Genomic DNA, 20195 nt, shown 5'->3' with positions numbered 1-20195 from the left:
CCAAAATTACTGCTTTACAAGAAGTCACATAGGAATCAAACTCCTCTGAAGGATCCAGTGAAGATGTCTTAGAATATTTTAATGATATCTTAGAAAGGGAAGAAAGTCAAGTGATAGCAACCACCCAACCAGAAGTTAATGTGAAAATGTCAGATGAAGAAATAGGGAATATCGGTGAAACATCAGATGTTAGACCTCCACCATCTATCTCAAGAGGAAAAAAAACTTTCACTCTCGATGATATTCTATCTTCTAGATGGCCAGGAAGACTCCAGGAGTTTCACTCATGGCTTGACACCAGAAAATTAACAGAAGAAAGTCATTACAATATCCTGTTAGAATTTGTTTCCAGATTTACAAGAATGTTAAGAGACTGGTGGAATTCGATCAATCAAGTAGATCAGATGTAATTTCTAGTCTTAATAGATTTATCCCAAGCCATCAGGATTATCCATAATCATTTTACTGGAAATCCTGAAGATCTTCTGACCTTAAAAAGAAGTGAATTCTTCAAACGAAAATACTACTCTTACAACAAGAAAGTCTTATCTAAGCATTTCCACGCTATGACCAAAATTTTTTGTTCACTTGATCTAGAGAAAAGTCTTAAACCTGCAGTTCTCGCATCCATACCAGAGCCTCTTTAAGTTGCTATCAATCAAAGTCTCCACAGGCAAAACAGAAACATCCTCAGCCTGACAATGGGAGAAATCCAACAAGAAACTTATGTTACTCTTGAAGACTTATGCAACAGGAAAAAGGTTTTCAAAGACTATCTCCATGGTGACAAGCGGTTGGACAAAGCCTGTGATGATTCTTACCTACGAATCAAATGTGGACATGAAAAGCATTGCTATTGTAGGATAAAAAAGAAAAAAAACATTTCAGGAGATTCAAAAACCTTAATCTTCCAAGATCTTTCAGAAGAAAAACAAAATGGAGATATTTAAAGAAAAATATATCTCCAAGGGGAACCAAATCAAATAGGTGTTACATCTGTAATCAAAATGGTCATTTTGTAAAAAAATTGCCCAAACAACAAAAAAGGGTCTAAGATGATCCAGCAAATCCAGTAAGAATCAAGAATTAAGATCAGAGAAGAAGATGACCTTGAATCCTTCTTTTCCATTGATGATGAACCAACAGAACAGTCACCATGTGCAATCTAAGGAATGGCCCCAGAGTCAGATTTTTCATCAAATGATAGCTATATGATCAAATCCCAAGAAGCCCAGATCCTCTCTACTACCACAAAAGTCTCCGTTCCTCACATTCCAATTTCAATCTATTTGGATAAATACAGTAAGCCCATTACTGTTATTGCCTTTATAGATACTGGAGCAACTGAGACTATTATGAATCCAAAGATATTGCTCACAGAATTCTGGAGGCCGCATGTCTGTTATTTCAATTCAGCAGCAGATCAAGTCTTTGCGACCCACTAGATTAATAAGCCCATTAACATCTAATTTTTCCCAGGATGTTCTGTAAAGACTACAGTATTGGGATCTGACCTCCCTGGAAAAGACCTTGTGGTTGGATTTGACTTATACACCAAAGCCCAACATATGAGGATACTACTAGATGGAGTCCATTACAAAAAAATGTTCAAACCTTTTGTCCAAATTCCCAGATTGTTTATGATTCATGAATGAAAGATCTAGGAGATAATTGAAGAATTAAAAAGTAAAGCATGTGCTGATTCACATTCAGAATTTCTTCAAAAATGTAAAAATCCTTTATGGACAAAATTCTAAATTCTTCATCACAATTTCTTTCAAGAAAAATGAAGATATCAACCCCACCAAAGCTAGCCACACAGGGATGAATCCTGAACTCCAGAAGTTAGCTAAAGAAGAATGTTGACAGTTACAGCAACAAGGGTTGATAGAAGGTTCAAATTTCCAATGGGCTTGTGAAGCCTTTTATGTCAACAAAAAAGCTAAACAAGCTAGGGGAAAATTGAGGTTGGTTATCAATTATCAAACTTTAAACCATTTTCTCCAAAACGATAAATTCTTTTGCCAAATCGAAATTTATTATTCTCAAGTCTTGCCCAAGCAAGGGTTTTCTCTAAGTTTGACTTGAAGGCAAGATTTTAGCAATTAGGAATTAACCTAGAAAATAGGCCTAAGACAGGATTTTGTATCCCAAATAAGCATTTCCAATGGATAGTAATGCCCTTTGGGCTCTAGATTGCTCCATCATTATTCCAGAAGGCCATGATAAAGATTTTCCAGCCCATTATGGACCATGTTTTGGTCTATGTTGATGATATGCTTCTTTACAGTTCAAACCAAGAAGCTCATGCAGAACTATTACAACAATTCAAACGGTTGACATTGAAATATGGGATCATGTTAGCTGAAAGAAAAATACAGATCAACAAATATGAAATTGAGTTCCTAGGGATGCAGCTCAAAGATGGAAAGTACCAGTTAGGCAAGCATATTATAGAAGAATTGCTCCAGTTTTCAGAAAGCAATTTATCAAAGAGATAAGTTCAACAATTCTTAGGAATTGTAAATTATCTCAAAGATTTTATTCCAAAAATCTCTAAATTTACAAATCCTTTGAGAAAGATGTTAAAGAAAAACCCTCCTCCATGGAGTACAGCTCAAACCAAGGCAGTAAAAATACTTAAAGAAGAACTTCAACAACTGCCACCATTACATATTCCATCAGAAGGAAAAAGAATTCTCCAGACAGATGCCAGTGACAAATATTGGGGGCCCATACTCTTTGAAGAAAAAGAAGGAAAAAGATACCTTTGCGGATATAAGAGTGGAAGGTTCTCTAATGCAGAAATGCATTACCATTCAACCTTCAAAGAAATCCTTGCAGTCAAAAAAGGTATTTTTAAAGTTTGATTTTCATCTCATAGGATATCATTTCCTTATAGAGATGGACATGTCTTCCTTCCCAAAAATGCTAAGGTTCAAACAAAAGGATGCCCCTCATCTTCAGCTGTTAAGATGGTCAAAATGGTTTTCCAAATACTCTTTCGATGTTAAACACATTAAGGGAAAAGCCAATGTTTTTGCTGACTTCTTAACCAGACCACCTGAAAAAATCTTAATGATGGCACCTTCATCCTCATCTTCTCAAAAGAAAAAAGCCACCTTATCAAACCCTCCACTTCCTTTCAGTACTCAATATGTGCCACCTAATTCACATCCTAAACATCCACCTGAAGTATTGAGTCTAATCCTTGAAAAAAAAATTCACAAAGAAGCTCTGAACATGATGTTTTCTCATCAGCTTGATGTTTTCAAAAACTTTGAGAGATTATACCTAAAACCTTTGGGATTACATCCAGAATATTCATTTATTCATCCGATTAAACTTCAATTTACCGAATTCCCTGATGAATTAAAATGGATGTTATGGTATCTTACCCACTTGTATCACATTGGGATACAGTTTGATAGATTCGATCTCCAATATTTTCTAACTGTTGTTTATCAAAGACAAGAAAACCCAGAACTCCACAACTTGGCTACATTTCTTAAATGGTTTTATCCTTTAAATCAGTGGTTGGATATGATTACCTTAACACTTGAACAATCCAAAGAAACACCTCCTTCAAGTATAGTAATTATTTTCTATAAACCACAATATTTCATGCAAAATGATGCATCAACCCAATTAGGAGCATTTCCAACGGCTTGAATTCACAAGACATATAGCTCAGAGGTTGATACAAATCCCTATGACTACAAAGCACTGCAAAAATATCTCTGCCAACTCAACAAAACCATTCCCACAGAGATATGGCCACCAGGAGATGTACTAGCACCTTGGGACTTTAATGTAAAGCCACCGACACCCTATCAGATGGAGTTAAAAAAAGCACTTAAAGAATATCAAAAAAATATTTCAGATCTAAAAGAGTGGTCACAAGATTACCCATGGTTTTGCAGCAATGCATGGAAAGACACACCAGCTTGGATAAGGACAAATCAACACCAATGGACCTTGACAGCTCACCAAATGATAGCAAATGGAAAGAAAAACTCTACAGGGCAAAGCTAGACAAAGAATAAGGAGTGAAGAGCAAAACCTCACATCAGATGTTAGTACTGAATACAGTGATTAAAAGTAGATTCTGTCTATATATAAAGTAATGGTCTTTATTAAAAGTTTGTATTATTTTACTTTATCTTTTGTAAAAGGCTTGTAAAAGGATATTCCTCCTTATCTCCTTAGTAGTCAGAAAGATGATTTCTCTCTTATCAATTGTAGAAAAATCTTATCCAAGTATTCCTATAAAAGAGAGAGATTTTTAGTGGTAGGTAGATCGAAATCTATCAATAAAAATTTCAGAGTGTTTTCCTAAAACCCATGAACAAAGCCTCAAGGTAATTTGAGAATGAATCTCTTATGAGTTTATGAGTATGCTCTGTGCTTGCCATACTATGAATTCTATACATCAGAAATTAAGCTTAGATCAAAAGATCCCAATTATTAAAAGACTTGGGAAGTATTTTGAGTAGAGAGTTGGTAGCTAAAAGGCAGTGCCCGTTTATGGTCATGGAAGGCCTCGTTTTGGCATAGCATACTTGCTATCATCTCTATTCTTAATCTCTTCCTGCTTACCTTAAAAAAGAAGCTTCAAGGCTAGATGGTTATCCAACAAATTTCTTTCATCATAATTGAGAGATCGCTGGAGCACTAGTAATACACACATGCCTAAATTTCCTCTAGTAAGGTAGAATGCCAAAGTTGTTAAACAGAATTTTTTTAGTCCTAATCCTCAAGAGAAAAAACCCAAAAGAAGTCATATCAACGTGGTTTATAAACTTATCGAGAAAGTATTGGTTAAACGATTGAAACATATCTTAAGTGCAATTATTTCACAATTCCAAAATGCTTTATTGCAGAGAAATAAATTAGTGATAACATCATTCTGAGAGCAGAGTTGATCGAACAAATCAAAAGGAAAATTGAAGTAAAACGTATGATAGACATAGTTGGAATTTTACACATACGATCCTAAGTGCAAGTGGATTTGAAGGGACTAGAATAATTTAATCATGGCATGTATATCCTTTCTCACGTACTAGATTCTGCTAAATGGGACATCTTGAGGTAACATTTGTCTTGGAAGGGATTTAATATTAAGTGATCCTCTATCACCTTACCTTTTTGTATATTGTTAAAACCAACCGTCATTAATGTTAACAAAGCGAAAAGGGCGGGGAAGTTGAAGGTCTTAAAGTCGGAAAAGAAGTATTCAATATCACATCTACTTTTTGCTGATTAGAGCTACCTATTCTTTAAAGTCAACAAAGAATCCTGGCATGAAAAAAACACTCCTTGATCAGTTTTGTAACATATCATGACTATGTAAAAATTACAAGTAGTTTAAATTAATGCTCGCCAAATTCAAAAGAATGTTTTACGACAGATGGAGGGAAATGTTTGGGCTTTGGTTTGGGTCAACTAAACAAAAGAAGTACGTTCTTCCAACCATTTCTTAATAGAATGGAATCTAAGCTTGCTCTTTGGAAAGCTAAATTTCGTGGACAAGGTGGTAAACTTACCTCGATCAAGTCAAATTTGTCAAGCTAACTGCTTTACCAATTATCCTGCTCCCGAGCTCTAAAGAAATATGCAATGAATGGATCATTGATGCGCAAGTTTTGGTGGGGTAAAGACCAAAATACTACATTACATAAACTGTGATCAAATTTGCACTAGTAAGTTATCTGGAGGACTAGGCATAAGAAAAAATGAACATCATGAATAAAGCTCTACTAGCAAAGCAAGCATGCAGAATTGTTAGTTATCATAGCTAGCTCTTCAAGGAAACCTTGGTAAAAACGTATTGCTATGATGAAAATTTCCTTCAATGCGAACCAAAATCAGGTAACTCGTGTACTTCGAGAAACATTATGAACATAAGAGATCTAATCAAGCATAACATCACATAACAGAGAGAAAATAGGTTAAGTGATCCAAGCAATTTGGAGGAAGAGAATTATGAATAGGTTCAAGATGAATTGCAAAGTATGGACCCTCGAAGATGGTGGGAAGCAAAATCTCTATTTGAAGGCAACAAAAGACCGAGATGGTAACTTTTTAGTAAAATCATCATACTCTCACGAGCTCAACAATCAAAGTGGCAGATGGTTGAATTCCCACAACATGAACATTTCGAAGATGCTTGAAGGATGTTGTGGTCGGCTAAAATACCTTTTAAGATTGCCGTTTTTGTGTGGAAGATGCACTACCTTGCAAAGCCAAAATTCACAAAAGAATTAGATCCATGGCTACTGAGTGCACATTCTGTTAAAGCTGAAATAGAGACCTTATATCATCTCTTTTGCAAATGTAACTTTGCAAAGCAGTTTGGTTTGGCTCACCCCTTAAAATCCGTACGTATAACCTTGGAGTTAATTTAGTAAGGGATAGGATCATGCTAATCATGGAACATGCAAGGGGCGAAGAACTCATGCCTGAAGACTTCGGTGGCTTTTCCATTACTCTGTGGAACATTTGGACCCATAAGAACAACGTTTAATTTGAAGGTGCCACACCAAATACCACAACAGTGTTGAGATCAACATACAAAGTTTAAAAAAAAAAAAAAAAAAAACTCTAAATTTAAGCTTCAAAGCACGTTTTAAAGAGCCGAGATTTTTTTTTTTCCTCGTTACTGCAATTGTTGGTATTAGTTTAGCACATTTGGAGAATGGCAAAGAACTTAATTCATCACATCCACAAACTCAGAAAGTCTTTAGAAAATTCACAAAATGTAAAAAGAAATAGAACCCTTCAATCATAGATGCAAATGACATTGATGATTAGATATGATTGATGCTGTCCTTTAATCATTCATCATACGCATCAATATAACATGTCCTGCAAATGTAAACTGTTCTCTTAATGACTCTCAATGCCGAGTCTAAAGATAATTATGAGACAATCTAAAATGGATCTTTGGAGAAAGTAAAAGTAGAAAATAAAGTAGTGACCTTTGACAACACTGTTCAAGGTATAAAACTAGGTAAGTATTAGTAGTATTACCCTCTTTCAAGCAATAGTTCCAAGTTCTCGATTCAGATAGTCTACAAACATCCTCTTTGCACTGTTGGAATCGGAAGGGGGAGGTCGTCCACTCAAACTTGTTTGTCCTGTTAACTTGATGAATGTTCTCCGTAATCTCCGTAGCTCCGGCAACCCAACCGATCTAGAAATATCGATATTCGGTAAACCTTGACCAATGGAGATATTGGCAAGAGGTCCTCCAATTGACTGGGATTGTGCTTCCACAATAGCATTAATCACCTCCTGCGTGGCTCTGTCCATCTCATACAGTGAATTTGCCTCTGAAAACCGGGTATTTTGTGTGGCAATGGTTGGCTGCAAAATCTTAACATCCCGAGATTTCGAGTCTGCTTTTTTTGTCAAATACAAAACCACATCTACAATGGCAATAGAAGATCTCTCCACTCCATCATTATGAGCCCATAGCTCGAACAAAGGCGAATCCCAACGATTTCTTCTATCCGGTTTCTCAAATCTTCTAACTAAATCCTCAAATATCACATCATTATATGCAGCCTCTCCCTTCTCCCGACGCTCTTCATTCCATTTCCTACAGTGCGATTCTCCAACATCACAGTACAACACACAGTACCTTATCCCAGCAGCACGAGCCAAACACCACAACTCGTATCGATAACCCTTGATACTGTTCAAAGAATCAACTATAATGATATTATCTTTGGAGACAGACCTATCAACTTCGGACCTAAGCACTCCCCGTAAATTCTTCTCTGATGGCATATTAGCATAGCTCTGATTACGATCAAGATGAAATGAAGTCTCATCGATGATCCTTACAGTCTGTTTGCACTCTGATTCATTCAGAGCTTCAGCTAGACATTTCGCAGCTGTCGACTTCCCACTGCACGGCTGCCCACAAATTACCACCAATGCCATCTTTTTTTAAAGTCTTATTCTTACTCTTAATACAAAACTGGGTTTAGACCGCAGCTCGCTAAGCTGCAGTTCCTTGAAATCTCACTGTTCATAAATTAAGAAAGTAATTCAAATCAAGAATTTCTTTTGCCTCAAATTTTTACATATACTTGCTAATATATTCAAAGTTTTCAGATTACATAAGACATGTATAGTTTTATAGGAAACTATATGGAAGATATAACTGAAACACAGACTGTATTTCAGCAAGATGCAGAAACAAAATAAATAATCAAGAAAAATTGCAAAAGAATTAAATTAGGGATCAGAAGAATCCTGAAAAAAGCAGTAAGAAAAAGGGCCAAAGATTAAACCGCCAAAAAGTTCTAAAAACTTGAAAACCCTAGTTAAGTAAATTACCTTGGTCGGAGATTTGAATAACAGACAGGCAGAGAGGGAGGTCGCGTTAGGAGGAATCCGCTTCCATCATATTTTTGCGCTTTATGGATTTTCTTATATTTGGGCCCTTTGATTTGGTCAAGATTGGGCCTTCAGTCTCAACTTACCAATGAATATATGTTAAATTCTGTTATTAGTCCCTGCATTATGTGTTAGTTGTGGAATTAGTTCAGCTACTTTAATTTGGCCAATTTTTATTGTTGTACTTTTTAAATTTTAAACTTCCAGTTGACCCAAATGATATAAATTGAGTCCCTTAGGTCAAATTAAGCTATTAGTCCTATATTATGCGTAAGTTGTGAATTTAATCTCTATTCTTCAATTTGATTATTTTTAGTATCTATACTTTTTATATTTTTAAAATGGGATAATGGCAAGAAAGGCCCTTGTACTTTAGGTTTGTTCTAATGTGACACATATTTTCAAAATGTCCAATTTCATACATGTATTTTTTTCGTTAAATATTTCGGTACCTAACCTTGATTACGTCATATTTTATGTTGATGTGGCATGTTGCCCAATCAAGGGCTACCACGTGATTGTTTGTTGACATTTGACCAGGTAGGTGACGGCCTTACGAGCTATTCTTCTTTTTCGTAGAATATTTGGAAATATATAACATTTTTATTGAAAATTATATTCCTTTCAAAAATATATTTTTTTATAAATTCATTTTAAAAATATAAAAATTATATTCTTTTAAAAATATTTTTTTTAAATATAAATTGTTTAAATATGTTGTTTTTGTTATAAATATTTTATTATTAGGTGGATGTTCATCAAAATCAAGATAAGTTTGACGTATATTATGACTCTAATGTTTATTAAAAGTAGACCTGTTCATGGGTCAGGCCACCTGAGCCGGCTCGAAGGTATGCTAAAAAAGTGGAAGGGTTTCGGTAAAAATATAAGTTCGAAAAATGGGCTTGGACAAAAAAAATAATGCCCATTTAAAAATTGAGTTGGGCCTCAGGTAAGGCTCTTTTGGCTCGAGCTCAGCCCAAATTAGCAAAAAGACAAAAAAATGCTATTTTATTATTGTTTTCTTGTTGTTTTTCACTGTTTTACTACCATTTCACTATTATATTACTATTATTTTGTTATTATCGTTTGCGTATTGTATAACTCTTATTTTATTGTTAATTTTGTTACTGTTTTAGAGACATTTGCTTGTTAAGTTACACCTATCTTACTATTATTTAAGTATGAATATTTTTTTAATTTATTTTCAATTTGTTGGGAAACATTTATTTGAATGTTTTTAGTATTTTTGATGTATTATATTTTAAAATTTTTTATAAAAAAATAATGTAAAAAATTAATTCGATCGGGCCGGACCCATGTTTTTAGCATTTTTATTCGGCTCGAACTTGGTCAAAGTTTTAGGCCCATTTTTAGGTTGAGCCAAGCCCGAGCCTAAAATTTTGGCAAGGCCCAACCTGAATCTGTCTCGGCTCGACCCATGGACAGGTCTAAATAGAAATAGAGTTTTATACTTCTTATATCTATAAATATAGACTTTAGAGAAACATTGTAACTATCAGATAAATTAATAAAATATGCTCTCTTTTACTAACATATTTCTTGCTCATTTACTCTTTTTATTATTTATTTATTTCATAACACATTGTCAGCATGATCCTCATGAAAAAAGAAAATTCCTCTCAAAATTCTCTAAAAAAACCCTTTTTGTCTCTTTTTTTAACCCTTTCTTGTTATTTTATAACCTGTTCTAGGCAAGGTAAAAGAAATGGTTATAATAATTCTTTTCACCATTATAAGTGGAAAAATAAAGATAGGAAAAAGAAATAAGAATTTCCAAGAGAACCCTATATAGAGTGGAATAACTTAAGTTATCAAAGGCCATTGGTTACGCACCTGTCATATGCCTAAACATTTAGTCAAACTCTATCAAGATTCCATCAAGCGAAAGAGAGACAATATGGAAACGAATATAAAATGATGGTGAATCAAATTTGGCATGCCAGATTGATGATCGTGACAAATCTAAATAATAAAAGGATATTGAGATTGTCTCTATGATGGTGATAATTTAAATGCTAACATGTCAATTTTTAGGATTTTTATAATTGTTATAATATATTGCTATTGATATTCATTACTAAAATTTAAGTTTATAATAAAAGGCCACACCATATTTTTAAAATAAATGTGGTAAGAATTAAAATAACGAAGTGTGGTGGTTAAGTGGTTAAGTGCTCTTAAGCTACCTTAGATGTATTAAGTTCAAGTCTCCCTTGTTTTTATCTTTTTATTTAATTTTTTTAACACAATTTCCATATGCATAATGTTCTTGTTGTCCACCCCATTGTTACCATCTTTAGGAGGATTCATTTCTCTCTTTATGAGTCAAACTTACCATCTTTAGGATGATTCTCCATTTCACTCCATGTTTCCCTCTCTTGTCAATACTTTATATCTTGCATTTTATTGTGGTTCATTAAACCTACTCACAGTTAACCAAGCTTTCACCACCCTTTTCCGTCCCTACCTCCCTATTACTTTTATCTTTTCATCTTTTTATTTAATTTTTTAACACAATGTCCATGTGCATAATGTGCTTGTCGTCCACCCCATTGTTACCATCTTTAGAAGGATTCCTTTCCCTCTTTATGAGTCAAACTTACCATATGTTGAGGTAACATGATCCTCATTTCACTTCATGTCTCCCTCCCTTGTCAAAACTTTATATCTTGCATTTTATTGTGGTTCATTGAACCTAGTCACAGTTGACCAAGCTTTCACCACCCTTTTCCGTCCCTACCTCCATATTGCTTCTATCCTTTCACTTTTTCATTTTCACAAAATAACAGTCTCTTCATACAGCCGTGTGTCTTATTAATTTTTAGGTGTAGGTTTTTCCACATGGCATCAGGTTGTTACACGGCCTGGAGACACAGTTGTGTGCCCCTCACTTCGAATTGTACACGGTTGGCCACACGACCATGTTCCTGAGCCACACAGCCTGGGCTCTGTCACACGGTTGTGTGACCCCTGTTTTCAAATTTTTCTACGTTTTTCTATTTTGTTTCAGATTAGTCCTTGTTGTTTCCAAACTATTTTTAAGGTTCCGTAAACCCAATTTAAGTTCCATTTTCATATATATGTTATGAATAATGATTGACTATTGATTTATGATAACTAAATTGAGCTATGAATTGTTTTGATTTATAATTGAACTGAAATTTTGAAAATGTTGCAAATTAATCCTAGTTAAATTCTGGATAGTATTAGAGCAGACATAAGCTCATATATGTACACGGTTGGCCACATGACCATGTTCCTGAGCCACACAGCCTGGGCTCTGTCACACGGCCGTGTGACCCCTGTTTTCAAATTTTTCTACGTTTTTCTATTTTGTTTCAGATTAGTCCCTGTTGTTTCCAAACTATTTTTAAGGTTCCGTAAACCCAATTTAAGTTCCATTTTCACATATATGTTATAAATAATGATTGACTATTGATTTATGATAACTAAATTGAGCTATGAATTGTTTTGATTTATAATTGAACTGAAATTTTGAAAATGTTACAAATTAATCCTAGTTAAATTCTGGATAGTATTGGAGCATACATAAGCTCATATATGATCTGAGAAATGACGTATTTGTTAACCATAAATTGAATTGACTATGTTTGGATTTTTTTATTAAATTTGAGCAATAATGTAACACTCTTAACCCATATCCATCACCGAAACAAGGTTATTAAGCATTACCGAAATTTACAGATCAAATAGCAGACATTTCATATCAACTAGCATTCATGTCAGAAACAAATCAAAATCAATCATATTATCCCTTATGTGAGCCCTCGAGGCCCAAGATACATATTAGAATTAAGTCAGGACTAAACCAGGTACTTAGAGAATTTTTTAGAAAACATTAAAATTTTTCGAAGGTGCAGGGGACATACGCCCGTGTGGCCAGGCCGTGTGTCTCACATTGTTAAGAAACACGTCCGTGTCTCAGGCCGTGTGAACATTCGAAGTAGGGACACACGGCTGTGTCCCAGCCCGTGTCCAAACTTATGAACTCTCTGACTTAGGTTGCACAGTCAAGCCACACGCCCGTGTGCTAGGCCGTGTGAGCATTTTGTTTTGCACTAATTAAAAGATACAGGGGACACACGACCGTGTCACTTGGCCGTGTGTCACACACAGCTAAGACACACGCCCGTGTCTCTGCCCGTGTGGACGAAATATGTCATTTTTCTAGCCACATTTCTCACCCAATTAGTCTTCAACCTACATCAACATTTTTGCATATCATCAAGCCATATAAAACTACTTAAAACAAGATAAAATCAAGTCTTAAACATAACATATCATCACATATATCCAAGAATCCATATTTACCAAATTAACCAAATACACATATAAGCATATTTATACCTAATATACCAATCTAATCCAACCATCAATATGCTTATGAATTATCCATCATTCACATTTGTATACATCAAATTCAAGCCATTCAAATGGCTAATCACAACAAAAACAATTGTATGCCATCATTGGCCAAATGAACCTATACATGTCATTATAACCAAAATGGATTTACAATATATACCGAAATGGGTCGATAGATAGTGTGATGTTTCTCCGACCAGCTCCCAACTTTAACGAGCTTTTGAGCTACTATAAAATAGGAGAAATAAAACAGAGGAAGCATTTAAGCTTAGTAAGTTCATATAACATGGAATTTAACTTACCATTTATTCACATTTAAGGTAAGCAAACAAGATATATCCAAAGCAATTTGGCCAATAGCCTAAACACTTATCCTCATCAACCATGTTAGTCATGTATTTTATATGAATATCAAGAAACTTGTATGAGCTCAACAATAATCAAATTTCCATATACATATACTTTCCACATCATGTGTCCATATAACATGTACAAATCATATCCATGTATTTCAAGTATATACCCGTAATAATTCGTCTCGAATTCATATTGTCTTATATCAGAACTTTTCCCGTTGAATCATTTAAAATATCGTTGAATACACGGGTAGTACACACGAAATGTACAAATCTGTAATCCGTAATTCATATACAGGTATGCCCATACGAGTATGTAATCGGGAAGCTCTTCGAAGCCATGTAATAGGAAGCTCATGTAAGTTGTATAACGGGAAGCTCATGTGAGTTGTATAATGGGAAGCTCTTGTGAGACAATTATCGGGAAGCTCATACGAGCCATAAATGAGAAGCTCAAGAGAGCCATTAATCGGGAAGCTCATGAGAGCCACGTATCGAAAAGCTCGTGAGAGCCATATAACTAGATGCTCATAAGAGCTAAATAACGGGACACTCTTGCGAGCTGTGGTGTGTCCGCAACACATGCAGGACTACAACCAATTCAAGAACCCTTAATGACATGTCATTTGTATCCATCGAATTTTCAAGGTTCAAACGAAACTTAGTACTTGTTGGATATACAACCGGTAATTATTCATGGAAATAGTACAATTTACAAAAAATATCAATTTAATACATATGAATGTATAATTTAATTACACAAACTTACCTCGACAAGTATATGTAGATTTGTAAGCTACTAGTCCGATAATTTTTCTTTTCCTCGATCCAATTTTGTACTAGGTCTATCCGGATCTATACGAATGAATTTAGCTCAATTTAATACAATTCACATTCAATTCAATCCAATACACATCTTTGAAAAAATTACTATTTTGCCCCTATACTTTTAATTAATTACAATTCTGTTCCTAGGCTCGGAAAATGAAATTCATACAATTTAATCATTATTCCAAGCCTAACCGATTTTCATATATAACAATATCAGCCCATGAATTTCATAAAATTCAAATTTTTTCCATGAATTTTCCATCTTTTCAATTTAGTCCCTAAATCATAATTTCATCAAAATTCTCTTTACAAAAGTTGTTTATCTATCAACAACCTTTCATTTTCTACCATAAAACTTCATAATTCAACTATACTCATCCATGGAAAAACCCTAACACTTTTATAGTTTTTCAAATTAATCCTCGAGATAGCTAGATTAAGCTATTACGATCCCGAAAACATAAAAATCATTAAAAATGGGATAAGAATACTCACCTAATTAAGCAAAATAAGCTTGTCTATCTTCAAGTTTCCATGGCTAAGGTTTCCATGTTTTATTTTAGGAAAGATGATGAAAATGATGAAAATTTGTTTTATTTTATTTATTTATCAGCATTTTATCATTTACTTTCCAAAATTAACCTTAATAATTTACTAAATTCCAATGATGAATAATCATCATTATCTACTAACTCCTCTAAATGGTCTATTTGCCATATAAGGACCTCCAATTTTGAATTCCATAGCTATTTGATACCTTTAGCTACTAGAATTCAACTTTTATACTTTATGCAATTTAGTCCTTTTCATCAAATTAGACATGTAATCAGTAAAATTTCTTAACGAAATTTTTATACAATATTTCTATCATAATGTAGACCATAAAATAATATTAAAATAAAATTTCTTTTGACCTCAAATTTGTGGTCCCGAAACTACTGTTCCGATTTCACTGAAAACTGGTTGTTACAAATAATTATGCAATTATGAAGTATTCTATGCTTGCGTGAGATAATCAATGTGATTTGAATGTGTTCTATTCTGGTTATGACTGTAGCATTCCGTAACTCGGGTTCGACAACAAGATCAGGTTATAGGTGTTACAGTTGGAGTTCAGAAACTCACCCGCAAAAACACCCGGATGCTAGAACCCTACACCAGTTTAGCCTTTCCTTTGTCACTCGGGCCTCCTCCTTGGTTAGCTAAACAAAATAACCATTCATCAATCAAAACGACAACATTCATAAGTGAGACAATAGAAATCCATTAACATGTAGAATATTTTTATAAGCTCTCTAAGATTTTATGTTCACCACCATGAACTTTACCGTAACTTACAAGTTTCTTACCTCTTTTCTTCAATAAAAAAAAGGTACAAAAGGGTTAGAAAGATTACCAGATCTACAGATTTTTAATTTCTCAAGCTAATAACTCTATTTTTCCTTCATGCAAATTGCTCCTTACTTTCTTACCATTCCAGAAAAAGAAAAGGAAAATGAAGAAGACGAATGCCAAAACAAGAGAATCGAAGAATAGCATCTTCGGTTCTCTTACTTATACCTCTCTCACTTCGGTTCTCCTACTTATAACCCTCTCACTTCTGTTCTCCAATTCCAACATTCAATATAAAATATTAAAGTTATAATCATGTTGTTCCCCACTTATACCATCTAGTTCAAATGTAATGGAACTAGAATTGTAATTCAACTTGTCCACCAATCGGTTCACAAGATTCAATAATTCACACTGAAGCCCATATGAACTGAAAGTTTATCAATTTGATACCTCTACTTACCGTGGAATTTAATTCAAAATAATCATTTTCATCAATGTCTTCCCTACAATCAAGACTAAACTTTAATTTTAACAGTTTCAGGTGTGACACTTGATCTCTCTCCTTACTCAGTTTTGATGTTTGATTTTGAGTGGTGAGAAATGGAGGGAGGGATCTTTATAGTATTTTTATAAGGCATAACCCATCATAGTGTCAATGTAATGCGCTATATTTCTTCCCTTAGTTCTTAAACTGTACAAATACACAAAATCATCTTAATGTAATATAGCTAAAATTGAAAATTAACCTTACTCATACATTGATAATTAAGAATACATAATTTGGTCAAGTACCTACTAAAAATCAATGCATATACATTAATAACACTATAAACATTAAAAATACATGACTTGGGCTAATATACCTATTAATGTTTTACGTGCATAACTTAAATAATAAATCAATCTTCCGTATTTTGTAAATTCATTAAGAGAATAAATGTTAATGAGAGATTCACTCATTCAAATCATATATATAGAAAATTAATTGAAAGACAATGGAGTAAAATCCAAAACCATCTATCTCATCTAATTGACTCGAAATTATCATAATTCAAATAAAAGATTTGCACCCTCTGGATCACATCAATGACATGAAAACAAGAATCAACCAACTTTAAACTAGGCTGTCTTGTTTAATATTAAAAAAGAAAATAAAGTACTTCTAGTGTCCTGCACGTATGCCCTTGAAAGCTTCCAAATACTCTAAATATTCCTTTTATTCCACCTAACTGTACAACCCACATGGGTGCTTCTATTTTATATCAATTTCACTATAAAATTCCCCTTTTTAACTTTTTGTTATTATTACCTATGAATCCTTAAATTAATGGTAATTTCATTTCTATAAATTTATTCTAGTTGTTTAGTTTAATGTTGAATTACTTTGTAATTTTGAAAGATTAGTAAATCCCTTTGTTTACTTATAAAGTTGAATTAAGTCCCACAAAAATATGGCTTGGTTTTCTCTATAGATGATCTAAATTCATACCAAACTCTGTGCTTTAACTGCAGCCATAATCACTTACAGGATCTGGGTTTTTGTCGCTGTGCGAATTATTTTATATTTCCAATTGAACACAAAAGAACAAAATTTCCATCTGCCATTGAAACGTCCCCACTGAAAAAGGAAGAAGCTTTAGCAAACTTTAGAATAATTAATTAAAAAAAACTGTCGGTAGTTATTAGTTAAGTGTGGGATTCATGAGTCAAGGGAGTAAGAAACGTGTAAGAATAAGAGTTGATAATTTGTAGAAAATAATAATAAATTGTAAATATGGGCCGTGGTGGAAGCACTTGAGTGGTTGGATCTTCGATGTGATTTAGCTGACAATATTTCTATATAAATGGAAATCTTTTAGATCTCCTCATTCTTCGCCATTTCCCTCACGGCCTCTCTGCTTCATCTATCTTTTATCTAATAGCTCAAGACCCAGAAAGGTAAGTTATTTGATCTTCCCTTGTTTCCATTCTATGGGTTTTAATTTTTCCCTCTCTCTTTGTTCTTGTCTACCTATGTTTTGGCTTATTTCATTTCTTTTTGGATTCATGTTATTTGGGTTTTGTTAATTGATGGATCTGTTTTTGTTTCCATTGTTTTTTTTCTTTTCTGGTTAGATCTCATGGCTAAATGTGTTCATTGAAATTATTCTTCTTGTTAAAAGGAATTACTAGTAATTGACTGCATTTTTTTCTTAGTCTGTTTGCATTTTGGACCTCTAGTCCTTAATTTGATATATATATACTGGGAAACCATAGATCTGATTCCTCTTACTAGTTCATCAACATTTGTTTTGTAATTTCTTTTCTTGGAATTAAGCTTTAAAAAAAAAAGAGTTTTGTTTATTAAAGAAATAGATCTCGGGTAATTAACGTATTGCCGGCATCATTGTTTGCTAATTTCGATGCTTCATAGGTTTTCTGTGTCTTAAATTAGATGTCTTGTTTTACATGTGTATGTTTTAGGATATCGAACAATGGTGAAGATCTGTTGCATCGGAGCCGGGTATGTTGGTGGGCCAACAATGGCAGTTATTGCACTAAAATGCCCAGAAATTCAAGTAGCTGTTGTGGATATTTCAGTGCCGAGAATTAGTGCCTGGAATAGTGATACTCTCCCCATATACGAGCCAGGGCTCGACGAGGTGGTGAAGAAATGCAGAGGAAAGAACCTTTTCTTTAGCAGTGATGTGGAGAAGCATGTTTCTGAGGCTGATATAGTGTTTGTTTCGGTTAACACACCCACCAAAACTCAAGGCCTTGGTGCTGGGAAAGCGGCTGATCTCACCTACTGGGAGAGTGCGGCTCGTATGATCGCCGATGTATCCAAATCCAACAAGATTGTGGTTGAGAAGTCGACCGTCCCTGTTAAAACTGCCGAGGCAATTGAGAAAATTTTGACACACAATAGCAAAGGCATCAACTTTCAGATTCTCTCCAACCCTGAATTCCTTGCTGAGGGAACTGCAATCCAGGACCTATTTGAACCTGACCGTGTTCTCATAGGAGGCAGAGAGACCCCAGAAGGTCAAAAGGCTATTAAGGCATTGAGGGATGTTTATGCTCACTGGGTTCCGATGGACCGTATCATATGCACCAACCTCTGGTCTGCTGAGCTTTCGAAGCTAGCTGCCAATGCCTTCTTGGCACAGAGAATCTCTTCTGTTAATGCTATGTCAGCATTGTGTGAGGCCACTGGTGCTGATGTGAGCCAAGTTTCTCATGCTGTCGGGAAGGATACGAGAATAGGACCCAAGTTCTTGAATGCTAGTGTTGGTTTTGGTGGATCATGTTTCCAAAAGGACATTCTCAACTTGGTTTATATCTGTGAGTGCAATGGGCTCCCAGAGGTAGCAAATTACTGGAAACAAGTGATAAAGGTGAACGATTACCAGAAAGCTCGCTTTGTGAACCAGATTGTGTCCTCAATGTTCAACACAGTTTCAGGGAAGAAGATTGCCATTCTTGGATTTGCTTTCAAGAAGGACACTGGTGACACTAGGGAGACCCCGGCGATCGATGTGTGCAAAGGACTGTTGGGTGACAAGGCTATGCTGAGCATATACGACCCTCAAGTCAGCGAAGAGCAGATTCAGAGGGATCTTTCGATGAACAAGTTCGATTGGGACCATCCAGTTCATCTTCAGCCGATGAGCCCGAGTTCCATGAAGCAAGTTAGCGTTGTTTGGGATGCCTATGCGGCAACAAAGGATGCTCATGGGATTTGCATTCTGACAGAGTGGGATGAGTTTAAAACCCTGGATTACCAGAAGATTTATGATAACATGCAGAAGCCTGCATTCGTCTTCGATGGCCGGAACATCGTGGATGTAGCTAAGCTGAGGGAAATCGGGTTTATTGTCTACTCCATTGGAAAGCCATTGGATGAATGGCTAAAGGACATGCCAGCGGTGGCATAAGACTGTATTCTGGACCATGGTTGAGCTACAACTTTATAATCTCGAGGAAAACATTATCCGATAGTATACTTTATAACATTCATTTCTTTTAGAATTAAGATTATGGTATTTCAACTTATATTGGATTACTTGGGAGAGTTGAAACATTAGTGTCTGGATCTGTCCTTAGCCGCCACAGTATCTGCTTTGTTATTAGTTTAATATAATAAAACATTTACCATTTAATTTTATACCACACTTTACCTTATGCATCAATCCTACCACATGTTTTTCAAATTGGAGATTCTCTGAAACTCGTGTTGATGCAACTGCTAAATTGCCACTAATAAGGGGCAACTGAGCTGAATTAAGTCTGTTGCCAATAAAAATAGTTTTTATTTCATTGTACAAGTATGTAACATTTAAATTATCCTTTTACCTAAATTTAGTTTTTTTATATATATTTTTCAAAAAGTTTAATGGTATTTAAGTTTGGTATTTTTTTAATGTAGTACATGTGTTATTTTTTATACATTTTGGTATCTAAAGATAATGGTGTTAACTTTTTAGTGTTTAATTTGAGTTTTAGAGTTATTTAATAAAAATTCATAATTAGCTAATAATATTAGTAATTTGTTTTCATCAAATCAACCTTAAAACCCGAATTCAAATTCAATCACATCCATCAGACTGTGTTTATCAAATTAAACGCAAAATTAAATAAATTCACGTTAACACTAAATTTATTTTATTAACAAAATTATGAAAAATTCAGACCTAATAATATTAGCAATTAACTTTCATTAGCTCAATCCTAAAACTTGAATAAACACTAAAAATGTTAACATCGTCACCTATGAGTACCAAAATATATAACTTTTTATCAAATACATGTATCAAATTAGACAAAAAAATAACACAAATATATACCACATTAAAAAAAATCAAACTCAAATAC

The 20195-nt window shown here is 34.3% G+C and overlaps 2 protein-coding genes and 1 long non-coding RNA gene across 6 annotated transcripts; 1 reads left to right on the top strand and 2 right to left on the bottom strand.

The window, feature by feature from the left end:
- Positions 1–305: 305 nt before the first annotated feature.
- Positions 306–1319, bottom strand: LOC121214664 (uncharacterized). The gene is made up of 2 exons (XR_005910271.1): positions 1110–1319; positions 306–695 (listed from the first exon to the last, which is right to left on the bottom strand). It is a non-coding gene; the product is annotated as an uncharacterized lncRNA (long non-coding RNA).
- Positions 1320–5820: 4501 nt separating this feature from the next.
- LOC107910137 (protein KTI12 homolog) lies at positions 5821–8453 on the bottom strand. 4 transcript variants are annotated; one of them, XR_005910270.1, is made up of 4 exons: positions 8350–8414; positions 7033–8034; positions 6314–6490; positions 5821–6236 (listed from the first exon to the last, which is right to left on the bottom strand). XR_005910270.1 is itself a non-coding variant. In XM_041088587.1 (3 exons), the coding sequence occupies exon 2, from the start codon at positions 7948–7950 to the stop codon at positions 7039–7041; it is 912 nt and encodes a 303-aa protein (XP_040944521.1). In that variant the 5' UTR covers positions 7951–8034; positions 8350–8414; the 3' UTR covers positions 5821–6236; positions 7033–7038. The 4 variants fall into 4 exon arrangements, 2 of the variants coding, with proteins under 2 accessions (XP_040944521.1, XP_016693392.1); XR_005910269.1 differs by having other exon boundaries at positions 6369–6490; XM_041088587.1 differs by lacking the exon at positions 6314–6490.
- Positions 8454–16571: 8118 nt separating this feature from the next.
- Positions 16572–19488, top strand: LOC107910136 (UDP-glucose 6-dehydrogenase 5). Its single transcript, XM_016837902.2, has 2 exons — positions 16572–17279; positions 17805–19488. The coding sequence occupies exon 2, from the start codon at positions 17816–17818 to the stop codon at positions 19256–19258; it is 1443 nt and encodes a 480-aa protein (XP_016693391.1). The 5' UTR covers positions 16572–17279; positions 17805–17815; the 3' UTR covers positions 19259–19488.
- The last annotated feature ends 707 nt before the right edge of the window (positions 19489–20195 follow it).

This window comes from Gossypium hirsutum, chromosome D02 (genome assembly GCF_007990345.1).
Source record: "Gossypium hirsutum isolate 1008001.06 chromosome D02, Gossypium_hirsutum_v2.1, whole genome shotgun sequence".
Classification (NCBI taxonomy): domain Eukaryota; kingdom Viridiplantae; phylum Streptophyta; class Magnoliopsida; order Malvales; family Malvaceae; genus Gossypium; species Gossypium hirsutum.
The sequence above is the reverse complement of the archived record's forward strand: the minus strand, read 5'-3'. Positions and strand labels throughout refer to the sequence as shown.